Here is a 13806-nt window from a genome sequence, read left to right as displayed (position 1 = left end):
AGCTGAGTCACAATCTGAAAAGGTTCACCCAAGTATGTGTCTGTGGCATGTATGTATCCGGTGGTAATACTGGAAGACAGAATGCTTTGGGCCACAGCCAAGACTCATAAAGTAGCTATGTTCAAGAATCATCATACTTAACTAGGAGAATCAATAACACTATCTGAGTTCTGAGTTCCTATGGATGCCAATCATTCTAGACTTCAAAGGATAAAGTGAGATGCCAAAACTGTTCAGAAGCAAAAAGCTACTAGTTTCGCTCATCTAATTGGAGTTAAATTTCTTTGATATTTTGGAGTCTATAGTATATTCTCTTCTTTTGCAAGGATTCCAGACGTCTAATGCAATAATAAAATGTCCTATTTATACTAGACTAGCTACTAGGGTTTACAGAAGTAAGTAATTGATGCAGAAATCCACTTCCAGGACCCACTTGGTGTGTGATGAGCGGATAATTTATACGCCTTTTGGCATTGTTTTTAGTATGTTTTTAGTATATTTTAGTTAGTTTTTATTATATTTTTTATTAGTTTTTAGTTAAAATTCACTTTTCTGGACTTTACTATGAGTTTTTGTGTTTTTCTAAGATTTCAGGTATTTTCTGGCTGAAATTGAGGGTCCTGAGCAAAAATCTGATTCAGAGGCTGAAAAGGACTGCAGATGCTGTTGGATTCTGACCTCTCTGCACTCAAAGTGAATTTTCTGGAGCTACAGAAGCCCAATTGACGTGCTCTCAACGATGTTGGAAAGTAGACATCCTGGGCTTTCCAGCAATGTATAATAGTCCATACTTTGCCCGAGATTTGATGGCTCAAACTGGCGTTGCAAATCAGCTTCAGAATTCCCAGCGTTTAACGCCGAAACTGGCATAAAAATTGGAGTTAAACGCCCAAACTGGCATAAAAGCTGGCGTTTAACTCCAGAAAAAGTCTCTACACATGAAAGCTTCAATGCTCAGCCCAAGCACACACTAAGTGGACCCCGGAAGTGGATTTTTACGTCATTTACTAATTTATGTATACCCTAGGTTACTAGTTCACTATTAATAGGATCTTTTGACATTGTATCTACACCTCATGACACTTTACACGTTTCTCATTGTATCTTCTACATCATGAGTCTGTAAACCCCATGGTTGGGGGTGAGGAGCTCTGCTGTATCTTGATGGATTAATGCAATTACTACTATTTTTCATTCAATCACGCTTGCTTCTATTCTAAGATATCACTTGTTCATAAACCTGATGAATGTGATGATCCGTGACACTCATCGTCATTCTCACCTATGAACGTGTGCCTGACAACTTCTACCTCAGGCCAGGCGCATATCTCTTAGATTCCCCAACAGAATCTTCGTGGTATAAGCTAGATAGATGGCAGCATTCATGGGAATCCGAAAATTCTAACCTTGTCTGTGGTATTCCGAGTAGGATTTCGGGAATCTGGAAAGTCTAACCTTGTCTGTGGTATTCCGAGTAAGATTCCGGTATTGAATGACTGTGACGAGCTTCAAACTCCTGAGGGCTGGGCGTTAGTGACAGACGCAAAAGAATCACTGGATTCTATTCCAACCCGATTGATTGAGAACCGACAGATGATTAGCCGTGCCGTGACAAGGCGCGTTGAACATTTTCACTGAGAGGATGGGAGGTAGCCATTGACAACAGTGAAACCCTACATACAGCTTGCCATGGAAGGAGTCTTGCGTGCTTGAAGAAGAAGACAGTAGGAAAGCAGAGGTTCAGAAGATAGAGCATCTCCAAAACCTCAACCTGTTCACCATTACTGCAAAACAAGTACTTATTTCATGTTCTTTTGCTTTTTACAATCACCCCTGAGAATTATTGATATCCTGACTAAGAGTTACAAGATAACCATAGCTTGCTTCAAGCCGACAATCTCCGTGGGATCGACCCTTACTCACGTAAGGTATTACTTGGACGACCCAGTGCACTTGCTGGTTAGTTGTGCGGGATTGCAAAAGTGTGATTGCAATTTCGTGCACCATCGCTCTGGCCTTCTGTGCTCTTTTGCAGTTAGTTCTAGCTCTTCTTCTATTTTTCATTTTTTCAATCTTTTTGAGTTTTTGTTTTGAGTACTGTGATTTTTTTCAATTAAATTTTTATTCAGGGAAGAATTTAAGGCAGATTTAAAGTAGGTTCATGTTCTTCAGATGCAGAGTTCTTCTGCTCTCTTTTTCTGTTTTTTAATTTTTTTATTTTGTTTATTATATGATTAATTATTCTGTAATGTTGAATAAATTTGATATATGTTCAATTTTAGAATTCTGCTATGTTGATGTGGGTTCAATTTTTTTATTTTTCAATTCTACTATATTGAATTAACTAGATAAATTGCTGAATTTAATTATGTTGAATGCCATATGAATTGTATGAACATGAATTGATACGTTGGTCTGGATTCTGGATTTCTGGCATTATGAATTTAGATGGAACAGTCACAAAATGATCAACAACAACAACAACATAATGCGGTACAAGAATCTCAGGTTCCGTTCGAGAAAAATCTGACCCGGCTTGGGAATATTTCATTGTGAAGTATGATAAAAATCATAAGGCACAATATACATTTATCTTTTGTTTGAATACTTATAATGGAAGGGGGATATATTGGATGAAATATCATCTTGCGAAAATTCATGGACAAATTAAAGTATGTAACAAAGTCCCCGAAGAAGTTGAACTTCAATTCAAAAGGATTTTGATGGAAAACAAAAAAAATAAGATAAAAAAAAATTTGAAGAGGAGTCTTATGGTGGAAAAACACATGCACAAGAGCCTGAATTGCCTAACCCTGTACAAGTTGATGTTCCTACAACAACGGAAGACAAAGGAAAGAGAAGAGCTATAGTAGCTACACAAATTGGAAGTTACTTTAAAGAAAGGACTACTCCACGATCTCAACCGACTTTGAAAAATATTTTGGCTACTAAAGAAATTGTACACAAGGCTAAGTTGGGACTTGCCAAATGGATTGTTGATGCACGTATTCATTTCAATGCAATTCAATCACTTTACTTTCAACTTGCATTGGATGGTATTGCTGCAATTGGATCTGGTTTCAAGGAACCGTCATATGATGAAAGTTTAATATACACTGATAATGCTATACCTTTCAATGCCGTTTCGTTATTTAGGGAGGAGAACGGGTGCTTGCTGAAACTTGGCCGGTTCGTTCGGTTTGCCAATTAACTATCGGTTTGATCGATTTTTACCAATTTTTTACAGGACAATTTTACAGGTGGACCGGACTGACTAGGTGACCGATTTCCAATTAACTCGATTGAATTGGCCGATTCGGTCCGATTTTCAAAACATTAATAATACCGTAGGCAACTAAAAAAATTCACAGATCTAGTTCTGATTTTTTTTTAATTTGACTACATATGTTTTTCACTTAAAGATATTAATTAATAATTAATATTTTATTTTTCTTAATAAATATTTCTCACAAATAATATTAACCATGCACAAAATTATTATTTATTTTTTCTATCAATCCCTTATTACTTATCCATTATTAATTTCTATGTTATTTCTTGATCATTTCTGCTCATGAAACTATCAACTATCATATATTACAATTTAGTTAACAAGATTGATGAGATTGGTGTTTTTTCTAAGGCTTATCATTAATTAATTAATTAAAAAAGATTTTAATAAATTTATTTATTTAATTAATGAATATTAGGTAAACTTAATTTATTGTGAAATTTTATATTATCCTTAAAATTTTAGCACAATAAATTTAATACTCATACTTTGAAATGAGTTTAATCAATAAAATTAAAATATAAGTAATATTATTTATACACAAATTTTTATTAATGTTATTACAGTAGTATTTACTTAAACAATTAAATTTAATTTATACTAGTATTAAAATTATCTTATTTATTATTTTATGCATTTAAAGAAAATATATTTTTTTAAAAATTTATTTTACATTTAATTAATTAAATTAAAAATATATTTAGTGACAATTCCAGTCAGTATATCATATTTTTTTTTCCAATGAAACAAATTAATAACGCTTATTTACTAGTATAGTATCATTTTCTATTAAACAACTTTTTTTTATTAAGTAAATATGTAAGCTCATTTTTTATATGAAAAAAAAGTTTATAACAAAACCATCAACTTAATTCATCTAATGATGCAGTTTTAATATATATAATATAGAAAAAATTTTAAGTGTATCAATATATTAGTATTTTAATAATTTTTAATTGTTGATGTTAATTATAGAAAATACATATAATATATAACCTGTCCAAAAGATATAATGGTTGCATACCCACCATACACTTTCTTTGTGAATGTCTACAAAATTTTTTTTCTTAAATCTAGATCATCTGTATTTTTTTATATTAAATCTGGTGGTAACAACAAATGGAATAGCCATATTCCAGAAAGTACACGTGAAAAGTTTCCTTAACTATAATCGTAATATTTTTGTTTACCTTTAGATTCATTGTTCCAAATCCCAATGCCTCCATGGTGCGCATTTCGCTTGCTGCTTACTCTATCTTACTCTCTTCACACACTTTTTAATTTAATTTTTTTCCTAACATGTATTTTAGTATTGAAAATAATTGTGTTTAATTAGCGTAAAACAACAGTTGAAAGTAAATTCATCAAAATCTAGTCAATGTGACTCATGTTCAATATCAGTTTGATTTCTTCTGGTACTAACGTTTCCATTAATAAATTTGTATTTACAATTCAATTAGCAAGTAGCAATAATTTTACCTTTTTAAGTCTTAGCAATAATTTTATCTTAGAAACCAGTTATTGAGTCGAGTTAAACATATAATCAAGTTTCGATTAAATTATAGTTAAATCAATTTTTGTCATAAAAGGAAAAAAAAATCAAGTTGAAAGTATTACATTTAAATATATCCATATTTTATATTAAATAATTTTAAGTCATTAAATTTAAATTCTCACAACTAAATTCATTTTTTTGGTGTATAAAAAACTGTAAAATATATTACATACACACTTTCTATGAAAACTGAAGATATGGGATGTTTAATAACTATGGTACGTATACAGTAAAAGTTAATTATTAAATATAAATTATATATTAAAAATAAATTAAAAATATATTTATATATAAAAATATAATTAGTTTTATGATTAATTATTTGTGTAGACGTAATATTTTTAGATGTTTAAACAATTCAAATACTATGTCTTGTGATTTTATACTAAATAAGTTGATTTTCATTTGAACACTTTGATTTGGTTTTTAAGTCATTATTTAGTTATTTAAAAATATTATTTATATACTAAAATTAATTATTAAAAATAGTTATTATATATAAATATATATATATAATTTAATTTATTTTAATATATATTTTATATTTTAATATATATTTATTTTAATAATTGATTTTAGTAAGTGATTTAATAATTTTGGTGCATATAAAAGAATGTAGATAATTATTTTGAGAAAAAGATAAATAAGTGTTTGATCTTTTGGCCTGTAAATATTTATATTCTTTAAAATTTTAAAATACATTTAAAATACTAATTTTTTTAAATTTAGACATATCGATCTTTAAATTTAATTTATCTCATTTTAAAAATACTCTTATCCTTGTGTTTAAATATCCGTGGGTCAAGTACCTATTTTTATTCTTTTCTTATTTTTACTATAAAGTATAAAGCCAGCGTTTCATTTTTCTTTTCTACGACCATTTTTTTATCTTTAATGTTAGATCTATAAAGATCTGATTTTGAGCTAAGAAGAAGACACAGCTCATGAAGGCAAGGGACCTTGACCTTATGCGTGTGAGTGAGTGAGCCACATAACATAGCGCGATAGATTTCAGTGATGCGCTTTTGCTCCATTCTTCGTCTTTCAAGGTAGCAACACTAAACAGGTTAGTCACCATAATCTGCATTCAGATCTTGCAAATTTCGAGATTAAAATGTTTCTCTCTTTTTAGCTTTTTCAGATCCATTACTTCTTGTTCCTCTTCATTGCGTAAACAAAATTAAAAATGAGAACTTTGAACCTTTGGGTGCTGTATTCTTGTATTCTAGTTAACTTGGTATTCTTGTTTGTTGATTTTTGTGTAGGATACATATATTGGGGTTGATCTTTTAGGCATTAGAAATGTTGGGTAGGTCTGTGTTTTCCAGACCTGGAAGCTTCAGGCCAGAGAATTTGGGTCACAGTGCATTGGCCATGATTGGGAATGTTTGTTTCTCTGTCTTTGTTGTTGGGGTTTTGGTTTTCACAATTATAGCTGCAACTTATGAACCTGAGGACCCTTTGTTCCACCCTTCAACCAAGATCACCACATTCCTCACTTCTGAATCCAATGCCACTTTCAAGTCCGATAACACTGTTGTTAAGACCGGGGAGGATTTTGTTGCTGCCAACGAGACTGTTTTCGGCTCGATTATTAACATGGAGGATGTTAATAACTCGGCTAATGCTGAATCCGGGGGCGAGGCTGCTACCGTGGCCTCTGAATGTGAGACCACTGGCCCTATTGATTGTAGGGACCCTGAGGTTTTTCATATGTTGATGAGGGCCACAATTGAGAAGTTTAAGGATATCCATTTCTACCGGTTCGGGAAAGCGGTTCCTGGCTCTAATGATAGTACTTGCGATATGGCATGGCGGTTCAGGCCAAAGGAAGGGAAGGCTGCTGCATTTTATAAGGATTATAGGAGGTTTGTTATTCAGAGGGCCGAGAATTGCTCACTTAGCATTGTTAGCATTGGTGAATATCATAGTGGGTTAAATGCTAGGAAGAGGAAGAAGAATCAGAAACCTGGGCTTGAGAAGGCTCCACCAAAGGTGGATCAGGTGACTGCATTACCTGTTTTTGGTGAGACCAATGTTAACGACAGCCTCCCCGTGGTTGAGTCTGAGAGTTCATTTAGTCATGGTAAATACCTGATATATGTTGGAGGTGGAGATCGGTGTAAGAGCATGAATCATTACTTGTGGAGTTTCTTGTGTGCTCTTGGGGAAGCTCAGTACCTAAATCGAACATTGGTTATGGATTTGAGCATTTGCCTATCTTCGATTTACACTTCGTCGAAGCAGGACGAGGAAGGCAAAGATTTCAGATTTTACTTTGATTTTGAGCATTTAAAGGAGGCAGCATCTGTGTTGGACAAGGAACAGTTTTGGACAGATTGGAATAAGTGGCACGAAAAGGATGGGATGGGTCTTCATCTTGTGGAGGATTACAAAATCACACCGATGAAGCTCAAGGAAGTGAAGGATTCTTTGATCATGAGGAAGTTCGGTGAAGTTGAACCGGATAACTATTGGTACAGGGTCTGTGAGGGAGAGACAGAATCTGTCGTTAAAAGGCCGTGGCATTTGATATGGAAATCGAAGAGGTTGATGGATATAGTGTCCGCAATAGCTTCAAGGTTGAACTGGGACTATGATGCTGTTCATATTGTGAGAGGGGAAAAGGCGAGGAACAAAGAGCTTTGGCCAAATCTCGATGCGCATACCTCCCCGGACGCACTTCTCTCAACCTTGCGGGACAAGATTGACGATGGAAGGCACCTTTACATCGCAACAAATGAACCCGATACTTCCTTCTTTGATCCCCTGAAAGATAAGTATACCACTCATTTTCTTGATGAATATAAGGATCTTTGGGATGAAACCAGTGAATGGAACTCAGATACAACAAAGCTCAATAACGGTGTTCCGGTAGAATTCGATGGTTACATGAGAGTCTCCATTGATACGGAAGTGTTCTTGAGAGGTAAAAAGCAGATTGAAACTTTCAACGATTTGACCAGTGATTGCAAGGATGGTATCAATACCTGTAATGTTCAAACAAACTAAAATATCTGAGAAACTTGAGATTCCAATGTTTTGGTTGAGATATACTTGTACTTTTAGTTGCTATTTGTGTTGAATTTGAGAGTTTGTAACCACAGTTACTAGTCCCTAGCAATGAGGAGTAAAAACGTTTTGTATTGTAAGAGTAGTGTTTACTTTTCTACTTGGAGATTTTTGAAGTCCTTTTCACCTTCTTTCGTTGACTCTATAGATCTAAATTGAAGTCTTTTTGGTGCCTAAATCTTTCATCTGAGAAGTTTAAGTGTCACGTAAATGGTGAAACTCTTCTATACTATTATAGTATTTTTTATATTTATATTGAATAGATACAAAGTAAATCCTTTGTTTTATACAATTTTATCATATTTTCATTCTTTTTCCTCTTGCTAAATCCATACCAATTCTCTGGATATTCAGTGATTTGAAAACAGCACTTTTCAAAGTTGTTGAGTGGTTTTTTGGAAAAATATTTATCATAAAAGACAACATAGAAACTAAGGATATAGTAGTATTCTTGTTACCATTATGACATATATCTTTTCAATATTTGGCTGAGGTTTGTGGTGGGTACAGGCAGGGTAGGTTGATGATTATATGTAGAAAATCATGTGTCAGTTAAGCTTTCACTATAATACTAAAAGGAAATCTTAAGGGGTATACTTTGGGAGGAGTAGGTGAACTAAATGCACACAAAACATCAATTTTCATCAAACTACTCTTTTCACTATTGATGTCAATTTTATGATTTATTTATAAGAAAACTGGGCCATTGATAAGAATAAAGCTAAAAATTCAAAAGGGCAAAAAGATCTTGTTGCTTTGTTTTTGGTAGTAGGCTTCCACAAAGTAGATGCAGGCACCAAGTTCCATCCCAAGAAAAGGTTAAACTAAAATACTAAATTATATAGGGAAATTTCATAAATTACGTCGACGAAGAAAAGTTAAACTAGAACTAGAAGAGGAATCTCTCACTAAGTGGGTCCTTCCAAAAGTTAAAACGAACTCGATTATCTACCTCCAAAGAAAGCAAAGATCTAAAAGTGGTATAACCTTAAGAAATTAGTATCCTACCCATTTTCAGCTATCCCTCTAAGCAACATATAATTACAACCAAAAAAAAAAAAATATTTTTAGATCACTAATTAGTAATTAGCAAAATAAGTATTTTAACAAAATAATTGCTCTCTTGATAACTCTCTTTACTCCTTTGGACACTATCAAAAGGGACAATACATTTACGGAAGAAATAAACCAAGAAAACTTGGACAACAACATCAAGTCATCAACCAAAAGCAAAAGAGTTCGTCTTGGTTTGGAAAAGTATTTATACTTTTTAAAAACACAAACTTCTCATTTTATTTTTGATAAATAAAAAAGATAATATATTTATATTTATAGTTTTTAAAAAATACCGAACTTTTGAGAACACTAAAAATTGAATTTTTTAAAATTGACTAGTACTTATTGAAATTAAAAAGTCTAATATAATTTCATATATTATTATAATATTTTTAAATTTTAAAAATTATTTTATCAAATATAATTATTATTGCTTATACTTATTGAAAATTATTTTTAATTTGATTTATTAAATATATATGCTACAATTTTTAAAAAATTATATTTTAATAATTTTATCAAACTGAATTTTCGTATTTGATTTATTGCGGCAAGCAGGGTATTTGTTTATTTTAATTGGTCGGTATTGACCAATCAACCAAAAAATTAAAAAGAAAGAAAGAAAGAGGCGGGTATTTAGCATTGTGTGAACGGTAACACTAATGTTATTGGAGCAATAGACCAATAGTTATGAGAGGACAGAGAACTTATACATTACCATAAGCAATGGTACAAGATTCCTAATTTTACTATAACTAGCAAGAGGCCCGCGCATACGCGCGGGTGGGTGATTAAGTTTGAGAAATTAATAATAAAGATACATGAGAAGAAAATATAAAAATTGGATAATGATATAATTGTCATCTACATTTATCGAGTTTAGAAATATGATAACAATGATGTAAATAATAATTTTGGATCATGCATTAATTAAACATAGTTAATTAATATAAGTACATGGCAAGAAAAGGAAATTTGATTGTTGAAGCAAAAGTGCACATTTTTCATTCTAAATTTGATACCTGTGCTGCAATAAACGACATAAATATCAAGTGAGTTTGTAAATTAATGTAAAGGAGTTAATGTCATCGTAGGTAAGAAAACCTTTTCACTAATGTTAGATCCTAATAAGACTTCTGCTTCAATAACTTTATTGCCAAGCCTTGTGATAACTAATTTAGTACTATTATATATAAAGGCCTGCTAAATGATCAATATTTCTAATAAGCATCACAGGACAATCTTGCTTAAAGCAAAGCTCATGATTTGGAAGTCTAGGAGATTCAAGAGTTGCCAAAAGTTCTGGAATATGCATTGATGCCACACTGTCTGCTGCTCCTTCTTTAAAGGAAGGTGAATCAGAGCTGAGATAAACTTTTTTTTTCATTTTCATTTAAAGCTAGCATATAATCATTAACCTGTTCAACAACGTTGATTGTTGGAGCCAAAATAGCACGGCCATGCAAATTCCTGAACTCTGTGGGATCGTTTAGGTAGTCACTATATATAGCTTCAACGATTGCATGAATTGGGTCATCAAAATTTGTAATTAAGAGTTCAGGTGGTATAGAGACCATGCTGTATCCATCTTCTGAATGAGCAAGCTTTCCATCTCCTAAATCAAGGATCCACTGTGCAAATTCTTTTCGTTCTTTGACGCTTTCATCTTCTATTGAAGCCCTTAATCTCATATTCTGAGTTAAAGTTAATAACTTGCATTCATGCCATAGATAAGAGGAATTAATCGATGCATTAACAATATCTTGTCTAGATCCCTTTGTTATCACTGGGAGGATTTGCCTAAAATCACCACCAAAGACGACTGTTTTTCCCCCAAATGGCAACCGTAAACTTGAATGATTTGTGTGCTGAAGCAAGTCTCTCATAGTTCGATCTAGTGCTTCAAAGAAAAACTTATTCATCATTGGTGCTTCATCCCAAATAATAAGTTTGGTTGCCAAAATTAACTCAGCTAGTGGGCTTCCTTGTTTTATATTACAGGTGGAATATTCATCAGGAGTTAGGGGGATTGCAAACCTGGAATGAGCTGTTCTTCCTCCAGGTAGCAAGAGTGAAGCTATTCCACTTGAAGCAACTGTTAAGACAATTTGACCCTTTGATCTAAGAGCAGCTGAGATAGTATTCCAAACGAAAGTCTTTCCTGTACCTCCGTACCCATATAAGAAGAAAACTTTACCACAATCTGAATTGACAGCTTGAAGGATTTGGTCATATACATATTTTTGTTCTATTGTCATTTGTGATAAAAATTTCTTGTGTTGCTCAGCCAACATAACTCGATCATAGCGGAGTTCATCTAATATTAATTTGTTTTGCAAAGAGCCACGTCTCATGCTGTGGATGTTATCCATGTTGGGAAATGGCATTGTTGCATATTCTCGAAGTGTTTTGCCATTGCTGTTAAGTATTTGTTCAATCTCTATTAGAGTAAGTTCTGATAATTCATTGTCTGATAAAACCAAATCTGCAATTAAAATTGAAAATGAGTATTAGAAAAATAAAAACACCTTAAGACATTTAATTGTACATTGTGACATTTATATTTGCTAAAAAGTTTCAACAATTTTCATATTAATATCAATATAATAAATGATATCATGTGGACATTTGATGAAGAAAGTTGTAGAAAAACAAATGTAGATATTAATGAATAAGTTCAAACCGGGTAAATTGAACATAGTTATATGACTATGTAGTATCCCATCTGAAAGTAAAGTCCAACATCTCTGCCAAACTACTTCAGGCCGAGTCATTGAATTTGACCACAAAAGAGTTGCAAACAGCTTTCTCAGATAATATCCAGAACCCCAATGACTGGCTTCTTCAATAGCATCAATGTATTCTTGATCATCATCAAGTAACCCACGCGCGTAACATGCATCTCTGAATGTAGGATAAACAACACCATTGAAAGACCGAAGTTCTTCATAGCTTCTTGGCCCTTTAACAATGTTGAGTAACATTCTTAAATAGTATAATTCACCTGCAGATGGAGGGATAAAGAATAGTCTACCAATAACAGTGTTTGTTTTCCTTGGCTCCCATATTCTCAGGCTGCGTTTCCAAACAAATTCAGTTGGAAAATTGTTATAAGTTAATTGTCTAGCTGCATCATAGTCTGTGTTTGCTTGAAACCAAGCTATGAACATGGATTCTTTAATTGTTGCTTTATCAACAGTTCTTTGCAAATTGTCTTGATCTTCAAAGATAACTGGTTGTTCATCGGGCAAGTGAAAGCTTAACCGTTCAACTGAAGGTCTTCTATAGTGAATATCAAATGCAAATATTCTCCAAGCAGATTCACATGGAGAGATATACCGACAATCATAATACATTTTCACTTCATCTATGATTGAATTAGAATTGGGAAGCGTTGAAGTTGAATAAAAAGAAGCTGTGACTCGATCACTTCCCTTGTTAACATACTTAAAAAGATACTTTATCGATCTTGATTGATTGCACCATTCAACATTGATATGGGCACCATACTTCATTAATAAGAACTTATTATGTGGCACAACATACCGATTATCCAAATGAATACCTGAAACTTCAATGGTATGACCGTCATTTCGACGTCTATAAAGTGGATATCCATTTTGATCGATGGTGGTAAACTCTACGAATTTTTTAGGAAAATGTCGGGTGCAAACACCGTTCTCCATGCAAGGTGAATTTTTGTTTGCAATTCCACAGGGTCCATGCATCATAAAAGCCTTAACTGCCTGATAGTATTCTGGATCCAGAGTCTGATCTGGAATTTCTGCTGAGATAATATTGTCTATGTCATCAGGACCAGGGAATTTATGCTCTTGTGCAAGCAATAGTAGTATGTGTGCATGGGGTAATCCACGCTTCTGAAACTCAATAGTATATATAACTGCAATAATAAATATGCATTAAGTATAATAGTATTATAATGGATTGAAATAGTTAACATTTTCTCACGAAAAGTGCGGGTTTAGAGTATTACCTGCCCTTGATGTACCAAAAATTCTATTCTTTTGGATATCTTTGATGAGTATGTCCAACTTTGCCTTGAATAATGTGCAAACCATGTCTGGTCTATCTTCAGGTTTTAAATTATTTTCCTTACAATAATGCTTCAATTCTTCCCATTGGGGGTTGCAAGTTACTGTTATAAATAAATCTGGATAACCAATTGACCTACAAATTGCCATTGCATCTTGGTAATTCTGAATCATATATCGTGGTCCCCCTGTGAATGTTGCAGGTAAAACAATGCGCTTGCCTAGTGATGATGCCTCAGTTTCACCGTTCATAATTGCATCTTTTAGACCTTTATAGATTTCAGCTCTGAATTGTCTTTGCTTTGAGTATACATATTTAAGTCTAACCGCTTCAACCATTGAGAATGCATCAACTAAAAACTGTTGAAAAAGTCGTCGAGAATACAACAAAACACCTTCACGACTTGATCTATGCTGAATTCTAAATGCGAAAAAATCCCTCATGCTAACGTAGGAGCTTTCCTGTGTAGAATTTTTCGGCAATTTGTTTAAAAGGATGTTTTCTCTCCAGCCGTCTTCACCATAAGGGAATAGTAAAGGATATTGTAATCCTAAATATGATGGGTTGAGTTCTGAAATTCGTTGAAGTTGGGCAGATTTTGTTTCGACAATAATATCTCTTTCTTTTGTATTTGAATCAAAATCTCCAACAACTAAACCTGCAACCTGGTGGACGAAATTATGATTACTATCTTTTGAGCTTTAGCATATATTTACTCTTATGGCACTGTTTATTTTCACAACTCCGTTCAACTAACCAGCAAGTGTATTGGGTCGTC

At 33.1% G+C, this 13806-nt stretch overlaps 2 protein-coding genes across 2 annotated transcripts in view; one reads left to right on the top strand and one right to left on the bottom strand.

The window, feature by feature from the left end:
- Positions 1 to 5722: 5722 nt before the first annotated feature.
- Positions 5723 to 8097, top strand: LOC107458406 (uncharacterized). Its single transcript, XM_016076610.3, has 2 exons — positions 5723 to 5913; positions 6113 to 8097. Exon 2 carries the CDS (start codon positions 6150 to 6152, stop codon positions 7857 to 7859), a length of 1710 nt encoding a protein of 569 aa, XP_015932096.1. The 5' UTR covers positions 5723 to 5913; positions 6113 to 6149; the 3' UTR covers positions 7860 to 8097.
- A 2236-nt stretch (positions 8098 to 10333) lies between these two features.
- LOC107458395 (uncharacterized) overlaps positions 10334 to 13806 on the bottom strand; it is a 24975-nt gene continuing 21502 nt past the window's right edge. Inside the window, exons 10-12 of the mRNA XM_016076602.1 lie at positions 12970 to 13686; positions 11659 to 12876; positions 10334 to 11460 (exon numbers count right to left, since the gene is read on the bottom strand). Of these exons, the coding sequence (XP_015932088.1) occupies positions 10334 to 11460; positions 11659 to 12876; positions 12970 to 13686 (3062 nt within the window). The remainder of the gene's footprint in view (positions 11461 to 11658; positions 12877 to 12969; positions 13687 to 13806) is intronic.

This window comes from Arachis duranensis, chromosome 7 (assembly GCF_000817695.3).
Source record: "Arachis duranensis cultivar V14167 chromosome 7, aradu.V14167.gnm2.J7QH, whole genome shotgun sequence".
Lineage (NCBI taxonomy): Eukaryota > Viridiplantae > Streptophyta > Magnoliopsida > Fabales > Fabaceae > Arachis > Arachis duranensis.
The sequence above is the reverse complement of the archived record's forward strand: the minus strand, read 5'-3'. Positions and strand labels throughout refer to the sequence as shown.